The 22,549-nt window shown below is 36.3% G+C and overlaps 1 protein-coding gene across 2 annotated transcripts in view; it reads right to left on the reverse strand.

Moving 5' to 3' along the window:
• The window catches only part of LOC117963435 (sorting nexin-24-like), a 45,332-nt gene that overhangs the window by 9,998 nt on the left and 12,785 nt on the right, over positions 1-22,549 (reverse strand). For both annotated transcript variants that reach the window (XM_034903534.2, XM_058992509.1), the window contains exons 2-3: positions 8,125-8,208; positions 7,220-7,324 (exon numbers count right to left, since the gene is read on the reverse strand). In XM_034903534.2, coding sequence (XP_034759425.1) covers positions 7,220-7,324; positions 8,125-8,208 — 189 coding nt within the window. The remainder of the gene's footprint in view (positions 1-7,219; positions 7,325-8,124; positions 8,209-22,549) is intronic.

Genomic DNA, 22,549 nt, shown 5'->3' on the forward strand with positions numbered 1-22,549 from the left:
CAGGAATCACAGGTGTGGCTACTCTCCAGTTAGTGTGAATTGGTGCCAATAAGGGAGTAGCCACCTGCATAAAAACAGCCAGAAATGGGAGAGGAATAGGTAAGTGTTTGGTGTTCTGTGACCTGTGTTGCTAAGAAGAGATATGTATGTTCAGTGAAGGCGAATGCCCAGCCTGACCTTGTGTTTGTGTTTTGTTAAACTTTTATTTTGGCCCTTTTGTTTGTGACCTGTTTTGTTTATTAAACTGCAGCTGCCTTGCCTCCGAGTCTCCTTCTTGCCGTGACCCTGCTACACTCTGTCTATTGAGAAGACCAAATAAAATGAGATTTGTCCACAGTAGGTACCGGTATTTGTTGGTAAATTTCAGTTGTGATTGGGCAACAAATTGTAAGATCTTAGATTTCTGGAATACATGACAAAATGGAGTAAAAATAGCTCCACGGTCCTGCATCTGCTACACCTGTCTGGATTCGGTGTGTTTTACAGTATTTGAACAGGGTGGTCATAAAGTCAGTAGGTGAAAAAAACATTTACTTCAGAGCCATTCAACTTGGCAACTGAAAGCACTAAATAATGGACATCAAATATCAAATTTAACACGGTCATGGGTCATAGAGGCCTGTCCCTGACACCTACTGTACGCTTCCTTGCAAGAACAGCTTAATATGGACATCAGTTACATCTTGGATAAGAGTTCCATTATCACATTTTCACAGGAGCTTACTTACTTTATTAAAACCAACATGTTCATGGTTTTTTTATTATTATTTGCCCAATTCAAATGTCGCATCACACTTACTCTCCTAGATGACTGAAGATCAACAGGCAACCTTTGCTCCCACTGTCAAGGCAATCGTCTCTTACCTGCCTGGATTTGTGGGGCACCCGTCCAGTAAGTGTGGCTGAAGTTTGAGGAGTTGCCCTGCTACTTTTCCTCCCCAATTTACGGTATGCAGGATTCGAAGAAGGGAGCTTTTAGATATGATTCACCCTGCATTGAACACAAAAGTGCCTTTGCTCGATGAGCCACTGGGCACCCTCAACTTTCATTTTATTGAAATGTTACTTTATAACAGTTCTAGTGACTGACTTCCTTCGACTGCCGTGCATGCATGTAAACTGTCACTGTATAGTCCATGGGCATTTAGAGTATATAACAGTAGTGTAGGTATTCAGGGAAGTAATGCATTTCATGTATAGCGGTATGCCTTTATTATACTTTGTCCATATCTGAACACTTTTTTATTTTACAAAACAAAGGGGTAAATGATTGAATCATGCAAATATATTCAAGCAAAAATCCCCCCCCCCCCAAAAAAAAAAAATTATATATAATATTTACCGTCCTAAATTACTCAAAGTGACCCAGTGTACTATGGTGTGCAAAGTGAAAGTGAATAATGCTGCTAACAGCACTTTATAAGAATCTGCTTCCCAATGCATACTGAGTAAGGACCAGACAGAACACCAGGGAAAACATTTCAAATCATGCTCTTCCTGCCCAATCATGTTGTCAACTGGTGCATCACATCACTGGTGCAGAAATTCAAGAGCGGTCTTCTGTTTTTTAGGATGGAAGATTATTGGTTTTTGGGAATGTCTGCGTACATCAACGTATTCCATTTCAATCTACTTTGCCAATATTAGTTCTCTGCCATCTCCCTGGGTTGTTGCAGTTGCTTACTGCAATGCAGCACTGAATAGAATTTTCCCACTAACACCCAACAGGCACATTCACCACCTATTATTAACCCCCATTTCTTATTAAACGTATTTGCTAAAACTACCTTCTTCCTACTACTGTACAACAAACTGGACCAATAATAATTCTGTAATTCCATGGGTTAGGGTGACATGATAAACCACAAGAGCAAAGCAATACTGTAACTTGCAAGAAGGAATTCCAGCCTTACATAGAGCACTGAATGTTTACAGTATTATAAACTACAGTTCTGACCCCAGTTACCATTCTGAATTTAACACCTGAAATAATGTTAATCTCTCTGAAAATAAACATTCACCTTCAATAATAATAATAATAATAATAATAATAATAATAATAATAATAATAATAATAATATTTTAGATCTTTGAGCCCCTGCACAATAAAATAATAAACTGGAACATGAAAAAGCATATGCAGCGGCTAATTGCACTGCAGTGCTGAGATACTACATTCAAGTAATAAGCTTACAGACAATAGTCCAATAGTTTTTTATTCCAGCATTTGCATTTAACCATAGTAGTTTTCCTGACCTTCAGATTCAGTTAAGAATTAATTGCATGCCATTAATCTATTCCACTATTTGAAAGCTTATTTATCAGATCGGAAAAGGTTGAATTAATGGGGCTTACAAGTTGGGGGTTCTTTTTAATTACAAACACCACATTGTTTGGCACATTCTCTGCTCTTGCAATTAAGAACAATTTGAAAAAGCTTCCCCCCCCCCCCCCATCCCCCCCCCCCCCCAATTTTTTTTTTTTTTGTCTACTTAATTAGATTTCAGAAGAGTTAGACAATACGAATGACAATACTGTGTAACAGTATTGGTCAGAATAAAAAACAAACAGCCAAATGACTTACCGTGAAAAATGTTAAACGACAATCAATGTCCTTGTTATTTTACATTTGTTTCACTATATCTAAGCAGTTAAAATGAGAATGCTGCTTTTACACCTACCTTTATACTACAAGGGTTTCTGCAAATATCCTAAATCAACACAAAAAGGAATTATTTTTCTTGATTAAGCACCCCACGTCCCTTGAGGGACAAAACAAAGCAAACAATTAATCTTTTCCTTTTGGTTCTCAGAATCACCTACATTACTTAAGTGTAGGAGCTTGCTACCTGTAGCAGGCAGCCCACAGTAATTAGACTTGGCCTGAAAATGAATGGTCTCAAGTCAGTTCCTAATCTGCTGAGAGTTTCCACTTGACGGCAAGGTTACTCTGGTAATAGCCCCTGCTCTGAAAATATTGTTAAAAATTACTAAACAACCTGCACATAATTAGCAAGGTCTGGGATTGTATATATACAAAGTAATTGGCTAGAACTAGCAGGAGAAATATACATTAATCTCAACTACTAACTAAGTGTTTAATCAAATTAAGCATTGGGGAGGGGAGGGGAGGGGGGAGGTCACCGTTCATGGTTGACTTAGCTGCTAGAACCTCATTTAAAAAGAAAGGTTTAATTTCACCTGTGTGTGTTCCTGTTGTCGATAAAACTGCAAACACAAAAGGGTTGTAGAATAAAAATGAATCGCACTTTTCTGTATGTCATGAGAAATTGGTAATTTGACTTGACAATGTTCATAACATTGATATGGCAATGATCTTAAAACATCCAGCTAGAAATCTAGTATACTGGATAAATAAAAAGCTAACAAAAATAAAATCCAGTTCAGTGATATCATTCTTCTTTCATAATGCACAGCAGTTGCTTTAAATGATACCAACGCATCTATGCTCAGCAGATGTTCAGCCTACGTATATTAAAATACAGATTTCTTGCTCAGATTTGAGCAAATACAAATATCATGTAGTTCATGCATTTTCTAAGCATATTTTCTGAACTAAATAGTATTGAGACTAGTACACTAAATGTAGTTACTTGGAGATTTTGAAATTACTAAAAAATATATATATATTTATATGTGAACATATCAGCATTACAAAGCACTGTCCTGTTGTATGGGGAAAATGAATGCTGTTATGAAAACATTTACTTTCTAGTACAGATTTCATATTAAATATGGAATGGACTCGTACTTAAAGCTGTAAACCAAAACAGATGGAAAGACTTCACAACCAGAACACATTTTAAACTGACACGCTACAATGAACTGAAAATGTTTCGTTTCTGTTACACAGTTTTTCCTGCACCTATTACAGATATATTTGGTGACAAATATCTGTGTTTATTTTATTATTAATAATGGTTAGAGGTGTTGCTCTCAATCAACTTTACTTCAATGCAGGACCACCAGTGCCAGTTCATGAAACTATTGATAAATAACAGAAGCTGCACATTGTCCTACATTCCCTGGCTTGCTGCAAAAACTTGTAGACTCCGGAGAATGTGAACACAGCTGATAGAAACAATGATGGATTTCAGTTATTAGCAGATCAAAAAGATGGATGGTATTCTGCTTTTCCCAATCAACATCATCATCTAGATCTATTTAAAAGATACTGTGGGTGCTAATAAACTTAGTTAAGGCTTTGATAAAAATCGGGGCAGAATAATCTTCAGCATTACACTGCATCTGTATCGATCAATAAAATCACTTGTACCGGTGAAAGCCCTGGTAAGTACTGACAATCCCAGTCATTAATATTATTTAACACGGTGTTCACAGACTAATGAGGAAGGAAAAACAGTTGGTCTTTCTCTAGCTTTAGAATGTAATCTCTCCACCACCTCCTTTATTTTAACAAAACCTCAAAGAGGACAAACTGAATGATGGTATTCTACCTTGTATCTACTCTTCATGGGTAATTGTCTATATATGCACATCCAAAGCATTGTTACATAGGTTTGTACAGTATATATATATATATATATATATATATATACACATACACACACACACACACAAATAAAACCTGCAAATGACTGTTTAAAAGAATGATATATCAACACCAGCTGAAAGACTGCTGAGTATTATTCATTTGTATACATATATGCAAACTATATGCATTTAAAAATTGCCCATGATTGTTTTTTTTAAATATACATTTCTTTGCATTAAGTGTAATTTTACTTCTGTAATTGTACTCCCTTTCTTGAAATAAGCATAAACTTTACCAATTACTGTAATCAGTAGCCAAGGAATATGATATGTCCTCTCTGCCACTTACCTTATGAAAACTTATTTATTGCATTTTCTAAACAAACAACGATATTCTATGCAGTTGTTTAATTATAAAAGTAAACAATAATTAGCACGGATAATAGCATAATGTAACAAATAAAGTGAAAACTAAAAATAAAAAAAATATATAATGCAAAATATTTTAAATGTGTGAAGACTGGCTGTTTTGGCGCTTCTAACAGCAAACACTAACCATCAGTGGCGGCTCGTCGGAAGAGGCACTGCCTACTCGATAATTTTAAAATAAATACCTTCTTATTTATATTTAATATGCAACATATTTATTTTACGAGGAGGCAGCCACTCGATCCAAATTCTCCACTCAGTCACTGCTGTACATTCGGAGGAGGCAGACGCGCTCCTGCCTCCTCTACAGTTATGATAAGCACATCTACTGCCCAATCATATTCTTCCATTTCTTCAAGATGGCTAGCATGGAACACGTGGAGTAAAGCCGTCTAAAATAAGCGCCAAAGGCGGCATGCTTCCCATCCACTTTTGCCGCCCCACACTGATGACGTCAGATGCTAACACGGACGAGAGTGAAAGGAGAGAGGAGCGGGTCGTAACGAAGGACGTAGTACCAGCGAATACAAATACAGTAGTTTGATTTATTTAATTTTCAATAAATGTTTTTAATTATAATTAAAATTACTGTTTGTTTGTTTTTCTGTATTACTTTTGGGAGAAGGTTTCCCCCCCCATCAGCTACCTTTGCTTCAAGAGATATAGCTGAGTAATGTAGCTTGCTCCAGAACTAAAGTTTGTTTAACCGCTTCTTTTATTAAATAGATACGTTTCGTATGTACAGAACGGCATCTAATTATTTTGTTGGCCATTTATTAAGTTTATCAAATGAAGTCGATAGGGTGAATCCGTAACGGTAGTGCATCGCCCAACACTGCCCCGTTACACATGCACAGGACGACATCTATACACAATATGATGTACTAGAATATTGACAAACCTTTAAAAGGTTGGTTTCTCATACAGTATGTGATTTATATAAATACACATGATTCTTACCAGCATCACCTCTTCATTTATTTGTTTTATAGCAGGTACTGTACTTTAAATACCTAATATCCATTAACAGAACAACGGAAAGGGAACCGTCACAGAAGCAGTTTCAAGACCTTAGAATTGTGATACTGTGACAGAGACAGAGATCGGCTATTATCTCCTCACAGTCTTTATGTCAGAATTTGTGGCACCAGTAGTCTGTGCTGTAAAGGTGTAGTGCCCATGATGTGGTAAATCAATACATCATTCTGAATTCACAGACATCTGACATGGAGAGCAAAAAAGGTAATACTGAACACTTTATAAATTAGCATGAGCACTGAAAGAGCAATGCAGCAGTGAAGACAGTAAAGACCTCAACTGTTTTACAAGTGAGGACTAATAATAATAATAATAATAATAATAATAATAATAATAATAATAATAATAATAATAATAAATAAAGAATGTATTAAAAGGTTGATATTCTGCAATGGATGGATATCAAATTTAGGTATAAACAAAATATACGTTTTTACATACATCTTGAGTGTTGATAATAAAGCATAACAGCTCATTATTGGAACTGACATGCTTAATATGGGATATGTTTTCTTTTTCAATGATGCACAAAGAAAAACTATTCTATTTGTAAGTTGTAACATGAACAACAGCTTACAGATAAAGCAAGACTAAACGCTGCCATCGAGGGCATGTATTTGTAACAACTGCAAATAGCAGAAAATGTGTTATTTCATGTACTTTTTCAGAGGGGAACTTAAATACAGAGTAGCATACAGACATATATTTTTGTAGAATTTGGAAAGTACTGCATTATGAAAGAAATTCTCAAAACTAAACATTCACTGTGTAAATCATTTCCCGTTTCAGTAAACAACAAGAAAAATACACTGGTTAAAATAATGGATATTTCAGACCTATGCCTAGTTGCTCTTTAAAACAGTGTCCTTGGAACTTTGAGAGTCATACTGCAGTGCATTTCCATCTCCCTGTCATTTAATGGGAGTGCGTCTATTGCTAATGGTTGAGAGGGAAAGAAGACCTAGGAAATGATGTCTACATGCCCGGTAACCAGCGCTCACTTTCTAGAAAATGAAGATGCAGTACGTACCAGATTACTATTTGTATGATTTACATGTATCTTACACACCCGATGCCGTACGGTAGTAGTGACTGTAGTTTAGCTACTAAACAGTAAAAGGTACATTTCTGGAAGAGGCATTATTTTGGAAGTGAACCACTGAGATAAATACCATACTCAGCTCATCTTTTGGAAATATATTTTGCTTTTGAATCCTTAAATTAAAAAGCTCTGTACCTGCAGGTATATTTCCAGTCCAAGTCTTCGGTGCTCCAGCACTTTGGGAACCCAGTTTCTCACGTGCTTGGAGGGCATTTCAGGTGCTTTAATAAACTTCTTCAGCTACACACACACACAAAAAAAAAGTCAATATTGTACTTGATCTAACTCATAATGTAATTATTTAGAGGAGAACCACTGGTGTATATGATGTAATAAGCTAACTCAGGATAAGGTAATTAGCAGGCCAGGGGCCAAAACAATTATGCAAAATCAGGAATAAACTGAATAGACACTAACAAATGCCTACTGTTGTACTATATTGTCTCATTGTCTGTTGGTAGTATACTATCCATAATAATTTGATGTTTAATTTCTGATATCAGTTTTGTAGTCTAATTTGGCTGCTTTACATTTCCCACCCCACCCCCCTTTTTTTTAAATCTTTTTCTAAACATTATATTAGCCCTTTTAGAGGGTCAAACAACAACCAGCGATTTCAACAGTAGCACTCCGCCAGAGTCTGGATTCTGCAGTACGCTGTGTAATATCTCATAATCCACTGTAATACATTGCTTTTACAGTGAACAATAATACCACTTAAGCTTCAGTTTCAAAAACACATTTGTAATTTTTTTGTGTGCATGTGAAAGCAATATAGTTGATTGTTCCTTTTTTGTCAAAAGCATTCAAAAATACATCATCACAGTTACTGGGGATCATGACAGCCAGTAATGAATTGCTCCAGATGAATGAAGACAAAACCGAGACAATCTGAGTTTCCAGTAGAGCCGAGCTGCTTACAAGATAAATACTCTAAGGGTGCCACTTCAGCCGATGATTAACAATGCCTCTTGCTCTGCGGACCTGGTACCACAACCTTATATGGCAGCTAGGGGGGTGGGGGGATAAAACATGGTTACCTTTTTATGTAGTGAGTGGAATTCGCTGTAGCGCTTCTCAACTGAGTGCTGTCTTCCGCTCGTCAGCACATCAATTTTAAATACCTGAAGAGGAAAATAAAATAAACATGAGGTTTAGGTAGATGAAATCCCATCAGTTCCAGGCAATTACTTTCGGACATGTTAAGTTTGTGACTATGATATATTTCATCCCTTTAATTACAGTAGCTGATCCCAAAAAAGAGAGTAAAAAAAAAGAACACAGCAGAGGGCTCGGGAGACACTGGGAAGCAACATTGATTAATGGGAGCTTCTATTAAATGCTCTGCTAATAAGTTTGTTCAGCAAATACATAGAACTGCAATTAAGCTTCTTCTTGCTTTCTGTATAGCCTTTATAGCACCAGTTTTCATTAGTTGTCAAGACCCTATAATATTTTATTCGTGATAAAAACGTTAAATGTTAAATATATAACACATTGCTTCTAGAAAAACTCCACTGCTGTACAGTGAATTACTGAAACAACCTCACACACATGCAGCCTGGTGACAGACGTAGTATGTCTTCAGCAAGACAATAAATGCAAAAAGTGCATTCCAGGTTAATTTTGTCTTAAACTGCATATTCATCTCTGCCTGTTATATTACAGCACAGAAGGGAGGTGGCGGAGGTTCCTTTTCTAAACACGATGGGTTTGACAGCTTTTTGCTTCCTCCTATTCTTTCTTGTTCTCTTTGCACCGTTCTGCAGAAGGTTGAAAGGCCACAGTAAGGCTCTCTCCAGATGCACTAATTACTATCCACTGACATGACATTTCTGTGTTTCCAGGGTCGCTGGGTCAGGATTCGAGAACAGATGATAAAGAACACAATGGAATTACCATAATACACTGGGCCAACACAGATGAGACCTACTGTAGGCATTTTTATGTTTACGGATTTTATACAAATTTGACGGCTACTCATGTTGGGAGAGTTGGGGCAATTATAATCCCCATGTATGCTGTACTACAAAACTACTTCTCTACAAAAAACGCATTTCACCTGATAAAGAATGTAGTTTTTTTTAAACAGGAGGAATACATTTAATTTATTATAGGTACATCATGTAGATCCTTACAGCATTCACCTTTATTAATTATTTAAATTACACACACCCCTTTAAAATATACAGTACAACAGTTTGCATGTAGTACACCATCATTATATGGAGAAAGAATCCACACAAAATTTACTGCACAGATACGGAAAATCAGGAACTTCTATGCTATCGCCTGTTTTTGGAAAGCTAACACAAAATGTAAAATGATAAGCACGCACAGTAAAAGCTTTAGTTCAAATACCAATATAAACATTTTACAAGGATTATTATTTGGAGTAATAAACAGCTAAAGTGTAGAAGATCAGTAGTGAGATTATAATTGCATTGAAATGTACCCATCATGTATCTTGTTAATGAACAATTTATGTTGCCATTATATTTATGTTTGAATAGAATAAAATTACAGTAGGGATAATGCACCTGATATGACTAAACATTTGTTCTGCAATACAATACACACTACACAGTGGCACTGGAACAATTTTTAAAGTGGGGTGCTGAAAGTCATTGAACAAAATTGTAACCCCTGTATATGATGGAAGTCATGCAAAGCCAGGAGTGCTACTGGACCCCCAGCACCCCTAGTTCCACCACCCCTACACATACAGAAAGGAGAAAATAAACTCACATCCCAGGTAATGGGTTAGCAGCTTTCTTTATTGCCAGAACGAAAAAAAAATTAAGTATTATATATATATATATATATATATATATATATATATATATATATATATATATATATATATATATATATATATGGGTTCGTGGGTTCAATCCCAGGTGGGGGACATTGCTGCTGTACCCTTAAGCAAGGTACTTTACCTAAATTGCTCCAGTAAAAACCAAACTGTATAAATGGGTAATTGTATGTAAAAATAATGTGATATCTTGTAACAATTCGCCCTGGATAAGGGCGTCTGCTAAGAAATAAATAATAATAATATATACAGTGCCGAGAAAAAGTTTGTGAACCCCAATGATAATTATGGAAATTCCATAGTTTTACCATGATAGCTATATTCACATCCTGAAAAAAAGGTGTAACACTGCAGTAGTGATGTCAAAATGGAATATTCATCTAGAAGATTATACTTGACCTTTGACCCTTATTTGACCCCTGTGCACCCCCACCACTTTCAACAAAATGTCTCGTTTTAATCACTCGACAACACCCACAATTCGTGGCTTTTAGGCACTTAACAAATCTGCCTCTGAAGATTTATAATCATCCTCCATCAACAGGAGCACCAACCAATAAAAAGCATACCCCACTGAAACACTGTTTCCTTAAAAATAAAGTTATTTTTTGCAGTTCATTATCTACCCAGTTTAATTCATGTTCCTGAATTATCAAAAAGATGAAATTATATTTAAGATTCTTTAATATTGACTTAATGTACATTATTATTATTATTATTATTATTATTATTATTATTATTATTATTATTATTATTATTATTATTATTCATTAAATTCACTTGCAATTAGAACCTTAACACCCATGTACTGTCTTTTTTTTATCACAGATAATATCCATGTATTATAAAAAATAATAGCTGGGCTTCAGGGAGTTAAAGGAAAATAATTCCATCTTGGGTTTCCGTGACAGTTTATAAACTACTCGACCACAACTGAAATAAGTTTGGTGGTCTCAACCTCGTCCCCCTTTACACTAATGAGGATGGAAAAACCAGCATGCCTGTGGCCATTCCTGTGAGGCAGCCCAGATCTCCGATGCTGCCAGAATCACAGTTATTTCCCAATGCTTTCCTTTTCACTATTGTATTGAGATTGATCAACATATACATATGCATTTTGGGAAGTGGTTTACACTGTAGTGAAGTCAATAATAATAATAATAATAATAATAATAATAATAATAATAATAATAATAATAATAATAATAATAATAAAAGAACACACACGCAAGTTAGCAGTGTGGTGAGACAGGGCCATCTATCAACCCTACCTGGCAATCCTTATCAATAAAATGGTTTACAGGGTGAGTGAAATCCTACCTCAATGGTGGGTAAGAGAAAGCTCTTTCTGCTTATGAGGCAGAATGTTTCCTCACCAGCCGGTTCTTACATGTCAACTTAATTTATAGAAGTTAAAAAAATAAATAAATAAAAAGATCTGTGGTCTTTGACTATTGACAATACAAGCCTCTTGATTGAATATCAACAGCTTTTTAAATTGTGGAAAGTTTTAATTGTATACCCTAGGCTCAACGATCTCTACACTGGAAGAGCTTATCCAGAGCCCATGTGTATTTGTATCAGACTGTAATGACACTGGAAAGAAATCCCTGGTTGCTGCACATCCATCTTACTGTTTACACCTACCATACAGTACTGTGCACACCCATCCCTGCTTACTATGGTCATGTATCTCCATCAGTACTATTCAACAACAACCCACAAAACATTGTGGTGTTTCAACTATAAGCAACAGAGTTGGTACATGTGTTGACAGTTGCCACGTCTGAAAAGTTGATGCTCAATTCATATATATAAATAACAAAACAGGTTGTGTACAGCTATGGCCAAAAGTTTTGCGTCGCCCTATAGAATTAACTTATTTTGCTTCATGAAGTCAAATGAAACCTCCTGAATAATGTTACGATAACATATTGAATTACATTCTGTTTTGTAGTTTTCTATATACTTAACAAAAAATGTGACATTTCAAAAGCTAACATTAAATACTGTACTACTATTATGGCTTCCGAATAGTGACTTTTTCTGGTTTGGTGAAAAAAAATATTAACCTTTTCCTGAGTTATTTGAAATTTTGGTTCTGAGCATGCTCAGTACAGCCCTTGCAATTAGATGTTTGATTTCAAAAAAGGAATTAGCATCACAGAAAAATATCCTCTCTTGTGGGGTCTAATCTACTTTTGTCAGAAAAAAAATCTGTTCGTGAGATGGACATTTCTTTTTTCAGTTTAAAGAAAAAAAAAACTTAACTGCCTGAAAATCATATATCTTTTTGTAAACTATGACATGTCTGTATATTATTGGGACTCCATAAGATTGACTGTAACATTGTCTTTTCATTTTGTGAGTGGGAAATGTGCTTATTTTATCTTTTAAAATCTTTTTTTGCCACTTGTCCGACGAAAAAGGAATTGTTTTCATGATAAAAGGAGCTGTTCTGGCCAAAATAGAAGTACTCTGGCGAAAAAGGAATTTAGAATAATTAATTTTGTCATGATGGGCATCTACTTTCATGAGGTTCTTTCGTTATCGCGAAAAAATAAGTACTCTGGCAAAAAAAGATTGTGGACAGCAACTGCCGACTCCTCGGGAGATGTTTGCCCGAGACAGACAGCACTTCCCAGGGCAGCAGCGTGAGGTACCTCCCTTACATTTGAATTATATCTCAGCCTCTGTTCGAGTTAGAAATACAAGCAACCCCTCATTTTGTTCCTCTGCTCTCCATCTACTGGAACAGTGAAAACCGAAAAAACAACCATTGACCACTGCCGGGTCCTTTGCTAATAATAAGAAGCTGAAGCTGCCCTTCAGGGTGTCCATCTACAACGAATTTACGAACTTCTCAGGGGTTGGAGGCACTCGACTTCATCTCGTGCCGCACAACCCCACAAGATGTCAGTGTATTTGATGTATATGGACATCCTGTCAGGCCTTATTGCATGCATAATTTTTGCTTCATGAAATCAAATAAAGAAAACGTAATTCAGTCCAAACAGACTTGCCAAAACTGAGCCCATCTAATTTTGTTTTACAGCAGCTGTTGATGTGTTGACAGATCTACCTGATGGTGAACTTTTTCACATTACGCACCTGTCAAACAATCTGGTGTAAAATGAAAACCAGACCAGACAAAATTCTTTCTGATTCTACTTCCTCAGAGTTGTGGCTACCACTGATACTTTAACAGTTTTTAGGTAGGAGATCACTAAATTACACTTATGGAGACATTTATTAAAAAAAAAAAAAAAAAACTAAAAAAAAAGTAAGTACATTTTAAAACTTATTTTTTACATTCATAACTAGGTAATCATAGGGTATATTCCATCATAGAGTGAAGACATTATTCTCTTAATAACCTTCAGATTCTCAGCTGCTTAGAAAGGTATAATACTATAAACATTTGGTGGATATTTGTCTTGATACACAAGCCGAAAGTCATGTTATGTCAGTCAGACCTCAAACAGGTAGAATGTTCACTGGAGCGGAAGGGTTAAAGTATTGGTTACTAAACTTCTTTACCCAGAAGAACGGTGATGACGCTTGCTTAATACGCTTTGGTTTCTTATATGGCCATTGGATAAAGAGAAATAATTTTATTTTGTGGACGTTTCAGTGGGCTGTGCTGTCGGTCTCACAGCGCAAAGTTGCATTAAAAATAATTAAGTCAATTTACAGCTTTACAAACCTACTGCCAACCACCCAATTAAGTAGCTTAAAAAAATATATATAATAATTGCTAAACCGTTAAATATAAAACAGTTTAAAGGTTTTTGTAATTTTTATTATGTTAAATATTCTTCCTAGAGCTGGCAGTTAAACTTTACTGGGATCCTACTTTAGACAAATGCAATGTAATAGTATTGTTATGTTTGTTACTGTGTGTGACTGAGGGTTTGTGAATTAAAAGGATATGTGTATTTGTTTACTCCTGTATATAGTTTTGCTTTGAGGTTTAGAGTTGCACATTGTTTTTTAGAATTCTAGTTTGTATGTGCGAGACTTTTCAGGACCTTGAGTGACTCCCTAGAAATCTCCAGGAGTTTTTCTAGCAACATAACATTTTGACAAAAGAAGGAAAAAAGTACTTGTCTGTCGAGCAAAGTATAACAGTAAAACCTGTTGTCCCTCACACAAATCTTGTTGTCCCAGGCGTCGGGCGATATGAATTGCACACCCCTGTGTGTGTGTGTATTATATATATACTGCAGTACATGGAATATTTTAGGGCAGGAGATAACTTTGAAACAGCAATGCTTTGAGGGAGACAGGTATTTTAAATCAAAAACATGTTAGTCTAGAGACTAAATTAGGGACAAAATCTGATACAGCATATACTGTAGTAATACTGACTTTCTTTTGTCTACCAGTTTCATTCAAATCTATTGGTCTTCACAAATTAGGGGGTCCTAAATCGAGGCAAAAAAAAAACCAACACAAAAAAATGCATAGAGAGTATAAATAAGTAAGATTTGCAGAGAAAAACAGAGTAATCTCAGTTGCATAAGTATTCAACCCCATTGCTACTGCAGCCCTACATCAGCTCAGGTGCAAATGATTTGTTTGAAAGGTCACAAAATTAGTGAAATGGTTTCAGCCTGTGTGTACTCAAAGTGGTTTAACTTGTAGATAATTTCCCTCAGGTATATAAAGACTTTCAAGCTGCAACTCACATAGTGATCCAACAAAGCAACCATCAAAACAAGTCAGGGATAACGTGGTAGAGGCAGAGAGTAGGAGAAAGGTACAAGAAAATTTCAAAGGTGCTGATCCCTCTCAGCACAGTGAAGTCCATCATTAAGAAGTGGAAGATGCATCATACCACCCAGACACTACCCAGATCAGGTCACCCTCCCAAACTGAGCAGCCGGGCAAGCAGGAAACTGGTTTGGGACGTCAATCTGAAGCCAACAATGACCTTGAGAGATCTGTGTCTGAGATGGGATTCTAATCTTAAAGCACGTATGGAGTTTTCTGTCTAAATTCCAAGCGTTATGTCTGGCACAAGCCCAACACTGCACATCACTCAGTCAACACCATCCTAACTGTCAAGCATGGTGGTGGCAGCATCATGTTATGGGGATGCTTCTCTTCAGCAGGGACTGGGAAGCTAGTACAGGCGAATCCTTGATGAAAACCTGTTTGAGTCAGCCAAGGCTCTGAAACTGGGGAGGAAATTCACATTTCAGCAGGACAATGACCCGAAGCACAAAGCCAAAGCCACACTGGAGTGGTTGAACAAGAAGAGAATTAATGTTCTTGAGTGGCCCCGTCAAATTCCTGACTTGAATCCAATTGATTCACCACTACAGCTTTGAATAAAAAAAGTTTGTTTGAAAAACTGTGCATACATTATTTGTAATTCAACAAAAAGTGACATTATTGGTAGGGGCTGAATACTTCTGCAAACCACTGTGTGTGTGTGTGTGTGTGTGTGTGTGTGTGTGTGTGTGTGTGTGTGTGTGTGTGTGTGTGTATAGTATTTACATTTGTTGCCTAATCACCCCCCTGCAAAAAAAAATATATATATATCAGTCTACATATCCCTAAAGTAGAACTTAAAATAGTTCAATACAATTACACCCCACAGAGTACAGCAAAAACTCTCTGATGTTCAATTTCTCTAAAAATACACAAGCATCAATGCTCCTCCCTTGTTCCCATCGTATATCCAGGAACCAGATCCCCTAACCTTTCCCAAAGTTGCACATGAAATGTCAGCGAGAGACCCTGAGGTATGTTGGAGGCCTAAGTGGACAGCACTACGGTATGAATCACTGTCGTTCTAAATGTGGAATCAGCACTTCCAGACCCTTCTTACCTGGACATTTAAAAGGGAAAAAGAGCTGTTCCAAGAGGTTTCGTATTGATTTTTTTCCCCCGAACAAAGAGACTTTCTCAGATACATGATATATCATAATCAGGTAATTTGTACCTTTGCTTCAACAGATGAACACCGGTTTCAACAAAAGATGTCGACTTGCAAAAGTATGCACCACTTTCCTTTTTTTATATACAGTATATTTACATGAAGTTGTTTTCGTTGAATAAGAGGTTGCAGCTTTCATCAATGTCATTCCTTTATTGTTGATTTTAAATTTTTCAAGACAGGCCTGAAGTATAGTGACATCTGCTTCGTATATACTGTTGCGTATACTAAAAACCATAGTTAGAATGTCTACAAGTTGCTTTAACTTGACATAAGATACCCATAAAACATCACTGCATGTGGTTTTCAATATTATATTAAATACTGGGAATCCGTGCACATTTAAAAATAAAAAATCGATGAGTTTATATTCTGTTGCTAGAACAGAATATAAACATTCTTAACACAGCTTATGCCCTGTGTTTTGTACTGTATATTTCACCTTGATGTTTTTATTATTTTATTTATTTATTTATTTTTAAATTGAGCTCTAAATAGTTCTTGTAGAGGTGCCTGCTACAAGGTTAAGCCAGGCACTTATAGTTGTTTTTCTCTTGTTTGGATATTTCAACTTCATTAACATAAATAGCCGTTTCCAACCTCCCTTTACTTCCTGGCTCACAGAATGTTTCTTGCCACTAACAAGTCTCTGCTACGCGGGTTTCTCAGTGATCTTTCCAAGTCATCTCCTCTATGAAGCCTTGCATAGCTTTCCCTCTTTCATAAAGGTATGTGCCACTGTGCATCAGGCCTGCGTTTGCCTCCCTCTCATGGACAGTCCAAAACAGTTTTCCCGCTCTCGTTCAACTTGAAATGTTGTCAATATATGGATCGTCTTGCTTTCTAATTCAGTGAAAAATGTAGTTTTCCATTAGTCTCTGCCTTTCTAATTTTCAGTACCGCTTTACTAAGTGTAATTATTAAAGGCAGATTCAAGAAAGCAATTACTGAACTACTGGTTTGTATCTTTGAAATCTTAATAAGCAGTAAGAAGTTGCTTTGGGACACAAAGAAAGAATGAAACAATCCTGATACTGTACGTTGTTTGTAGGGAGAAAAAAAAAAGCTGTCTGGGTTCATCTCTAATCTCTCATCATCAATCTATTTCGTATCACTCTGCTGCCTATCCATACTGTAATTCACTTGAATTTATTCAGCGTTTTTAATGGCTGGTTTATGATATACTTTATGATATACAGTGTGACCCAAACCTACAGTTCTACCAAGATTAAAAAATATATTCTCTACGTAATGGCACTAGACCAACAAATCTGAAATGAGGGTGTCAGCATCTTGGCCTCTAGCTCTCTGTTACAGTACTTGGCTGACAAGAGTTGTGCAACGTCCTACTTTACAGTACCAAGTGAGACATGCCTTTTCTGTTCTTTAAATGTCAAGGTAGCTTTATTGTAGGTCAGTGCTGCTTTATATCACTGCAAATAAAAGGTAGGCCTAATTGCTAAAACTTCTTAAAAGCAATATTCTTACTGTAGGTTACTACTGTGTATATACTTTGTAAATCAGATTTTCAGATTTCATGCCCTTGTTAAAACTAGTCTTTAAATAACACATCAGTATGAATAACTACATACAGCATCCATTTTCACACGCACTGTTGTATAATGCACAGGCAAGCGAACTTTAATGTGCAGCAGCAGGAAGGGATCTACTGTAATGGTTCAGAATGGCAGACTAATGAACAGGAGATGCGAGAACGTGCCAAGACTGAGTGAGAGACACATCTTTTGGAGGAGACACAAAGGTAGTAAATAGGCAGGAAGCCTCACAATTGCCTGTTTCCAAGAGAACATGCATATAAAATGTGGCAGAGAGGCAAGAAAAAGAATGAGCTTATGTTGTATATACATAGGAGGTATTTCAAAAGGTAGCATGTGATACGTTTAGTATTCAACACCTTTTGTACTTTAATAGATTGTGCCCCAGAGTCCAGACTTAAACTTTCTAAGATGGGCTATTCTGTCTATGATCCAAAATCATGGTTACAAGTTCAGCTGCTTAGGTTCTTTCGGTGGGTGAAAAGTGCTGATTTTATTGTGGTGTATAAGGAAGTACTTTACTGCTTCCCCTTGCTATTCATCATATTATGCTATTTTTAGTGAAGCCAAGATAATGAAATCTTTTTTTAACCAGGATACCAGAAGGGGGGTGAACCTAATCTCAAATAATGTATACTTTCTGTTATGCCCACATGAAGATGTTCATAAATTACTAACAGGCAAGGCAGAAAGTAAACATGGAGGACATAGAGGGATGAACATGAAGAGGTACTACTAAAGCATACAAGATACTGTACGTCCAATTTCAGTTTGCGGTTTTGCCAGCAGATGGGTGGACATTATTAAAAAGAAAGCAGGTCACGGACATGAAACTTAACCTTAAGTGAATCCGAAACTGCAGAGTTCCAACAAGTTAAACGCCAGACAGATATTGTATATTGTACCTCAGAGTTTATTTTCTATATTTGTAATACAGAATTACTCAGTAAGATACCATGAGTCTCATGTGAATACCACTTGACTGTATACAGATACTTGTTTTGGTATACTTTGGTTGATTTGATCTGTGCTATTTCTCAGTGGGTGATACAGTAAATGTATACAGAGCGTCATATTAAATATTATAAGCTATAGTGGAATGTATAAAACCTGGCTATACAAGTGCAAAACCACCAAACAGAGATAAAATATGAAATTGAACATAGTAAAGAACTTGTCTACTACTGTAGCTCCAGGCATTTCTCTTACTGGAGCTGATCTTTCCACATCATCATCATCATCATCATCATCATGTAGTGTATTTCCAAGACTAGCTTGATTCTCCAATGTAGAAATTATCTTCTCTAGTCGTTCACTTTTTGTATTTTGAGAATTTTACTATCTGCAGATCATCTCCACCTCTGCACTGCATCAACTGGAACAAAAACATACAAAGAACCAAGTTTGAGATCAGGTGCTCCCCAACTTTCGTACAAACCTCAGTGTTAAACTGATCATTGTTTCTGTGTATGGGAAGACAGCAGTGTATTGGGGAGGTGTCAGGAGAGTAAGGGGAGTACTCAGTTCTTATACTGCATATTTTAACAAGTTTTAAAGCTATTATTTTAAGTGCTTTTATTTTTAAAAAACCCAGAACAAAATTATACATTCCTATGAATTACAATAGGCATTTGTTACCCATTACAGTACTGATTAAATTACAACTTGTAAACCTAATTAAAAAAAAATTAAAAAAATCAGCATTTACACAATTGCATCAGCAAGATTTAGTCAATATCCTTAACAATCTTATTGTTAAGGATATGTATACATTACTGGGTTTAATAAATGTTGTATACAACATTTATTAAACCCAGTAATGTATACGTGGGGTTTCTTTATGCCAATTTCTCCCGGCAGGTGTAGTGGTGATGTCACCAAATGACCCTCTAAATATCCAGAATGCCTCAGGCTACTAACATAATAAACCAGTTTTGCAGTCATGCAAATATTAAAGTTAATCCAGGATACTAACCTTAATTAAACTTCATTTTAATTTTTACTTTACAAATTAAACATTGCTGTGGGGAGCTTTGGATTCAAAGCTTGGCAAAGATGTTATTACATCACTGCTACAAGCTGGTCATTGAAATATGATGAATAAATACTGTAGGCTTTGAAACACGCACACACACACACACACACAGAGTGCAGTATATCAGGTGTGTATCCATGGTTAGATGTCGGGTACTGTAGCACAAGATGGTGGCTATTGTAAGGTACATTAGAAAACAGAGGGAGCAGAAATCATTGGGTTTCCACTTCCAATACCTTGTGACACCTCCTTATTTTGGCAGAAGCCACAATAAAATATGAAGGTCAGCAATACTTTATCTTTTTAAAATACTTACTTTAAAATGCAAAATGTTAAAATATAATATCTGTTGTCAAACATATCAGTTTTAGTGATTTCTTTATTTTTTGGGGGAGGAGCGGTGGGTAAGCTGTCAAGCTAGTTTCGGACGTGAATTTACATCACTCAATGACACCTGACAGCAGTGAAAGGCCATAGAAAACTGCTTATTGATCACAGCAAAACTATTCAAGGGAGCAGACAAGGTTATATCTGAGGGAGGCAGTAACAGACAGGTGATGACATTATGCTTTGCTGTACCCAAGTGCTTTAAGGAACACAACTTCATTATATCATGCCACTTGTATTTATATCATTTTAAAGACCTCCTGATTGGTTTGTCTATGTGGTGATGAGAGCAGTTCCCTTGCACATAAGATCTATTAACTACTAACCTTACCCGTTCCTAATCACTTGCATACTAAAGCGCAAGGGTGTCACAATACATTTACCAGACATTGGCATTGGTGGCCAGCCAGTTAATGCAATGGAATAATGGTAGCCAACGGTTTTTTAAACTGCCAATGAATCCCTTTTTTTCAATTGGACTCATTTTCATTGCATTTCTGACCTTTCTGTGTTAAAAGGGATCAAAAACAACTGGGAGCCCTGAATTACAAGGACACTGTCAATTAAGCAGGACCACTCAAGACAATTTTAAGTAACTTCCACTGATAGATTTGATTACAACTGGACCTGATGCAGAAAAGTCAGGGAAATACAAAATAAAAATGAAAAAAAGCCTTCTAATGATGATACTGTATACATTTCTTTCATGTAGCAAATCTTAAATGATATAAATACATAATTATATTTTATAGTGCACTCCGTTTATAAGAATCATGTCTGTCCAGGATGATTTGATTTTTATAAGCGGTTGATTCTTAAAAGCAGCCCGACATGATTACTGTGGTTGAGAATGAAAGCTTTGTTCCCTGCAGTGTAATGGGTTGACCACTAGATGTCATGAGTTCCCGCATGTATGCACAGGGACCACAAAGTATTGTTTAGTTAGTTCTCCAACTGAAAGCAAGGTTTATTTTGTTTGTTTGTTTTATTAGCGGTTGTTTCCCCACCGCACTGTAAGAAAAATAAAAACAGCCTGATCATTTACACTGCCCTCGGTCACGTCACATTACAATTAGCAAAAGCACCTCCGCGTGTCAGCAGTTTAAATACAGTATACAAATGTCAATGGTGCTCAATCACTGAGGACAATGCATCAAAACAAGTCCTTGTGGGTAAATAGCTTGTTAGATGATCACGATTATGAATTAAAATGACATTACAGTACAGTATTTTACTGTTGGGATGCAAATCTCAGTTTTTCACTAAGCGGAGATGCAGAGCACTGCAATCCCCCCCCGCCCCCTCCCCCTCCTCCTCCTCTCACCACAATCCCTCTCCCTCTACATGCATATCACACAATAACACTGCTGTACTCGGTATGTATTCAATGAATGTGTATTCAGTTTATTGAAACAAATTTTCACTAACAGAGAACACAAAAAAATATATACCTCCACAATGCAGGGGCGCAGTCACTGTCTGATTACAAACAATGCAGTGTTTCCTGCATCACTGCACGATCCACGCTGTGTACGTGCCTAATCACGCAAGATGTGATCAAATTCAAATCCAAAAACAGCTTTTATTGGCTGTACACGTCATTGCACTTGATCAAGTACCGTATTACATGTAGTCCGTTTGCCCCGAAATTATTCTTACAAGCGGAATATTTTACATTGGTTAGCATAGGAATGATTTTGGCCCAGTGGTTTTGATCACTATATGCGGTTGATTCTTATATCAGTGATTCTTAAACAGAGTACACTTTATCAGAAAATGGATCAGAGATTTCCTTTCACCTAAAAAACTTAAAAGTAGCTTAAATACTGAAATTTACAAAATACACGAAACTGCACTCAAATCCTTAAAGTTACAGGTACTTTTATTTATTTAAATGTTTTACAAATTGTTCACAAACCAAGTTAGCTTTTGTGTACGAGCTTGAAGCTACCAGCGCTTACATGGAATTCTGAGCAATGGAATATTGAGGAAAACGTTTGCATTCATTAGCAAGAAAAAAAAGTGCTGCATAAAATCATAAAAACAACAAACCCTCGGGATATTTAACAGCACAAGGCGGGCCTTACCAGACGATAAAGCCCTCTACTTTGGGTTATATTGCTTTTTTGTTTATATGATGAAACTATAGAGACCTATAGTGTCTACTGTAACAAAAGTGCATGTATGCACTACATGTTTTAATGAGACTTTTCAGACAATACAGTACGTAACATGCAAAGAAATGTATAAGAATAAACCAAAATATAATGAATAACAATAAACATAACAAATAATAAATAATATACTTAAAACTTTGCAAGGGTCCCCAGGTGATCAAAAAAGACACCCAGTCAGAAAATGACTTCATATTCCAAAAACATGTAATTTTGCGTTTCTACAGTATAGGTGTTCATAGTACACCATTGAAGACACCTCTGAAGTAAATATCATTACACGTTCTACAGTATCACCATTTTTACAGTGATTTTATGTTTCTCATGCCTTGCTGAGGGTCTTAAATCGGATGTATCGCCACAGTACACCCTACAATGGGCCAGGAGCATTGGAACACCATGCACAGGAGAAAGATTGAATCAGAGCCAGTTCATACTGTGACACCTGGTGGTCAAAACTAGAGACAAAGTCATACAGTACAGTCTGCTGGATACAGTACATAATATTATTTGATAAGGGTATACAGTAGTATAGTAGGACTATGGCG

This window comes from Acipenser ruthenus, chromosome 2 (assembly GCF_902713425.1).
Source record: "Acipenser ruthenus chromosome 2, fAciRut3.2 maternal haplotype, whole genome shotgun sequence".
Taxonomy (NCBI): Eukaryota; Metazoa; Chordata; class Actinopteri; order Acipenseriformes; family Acipenseridae; genus Acipenser; species Acipenser ruthenus.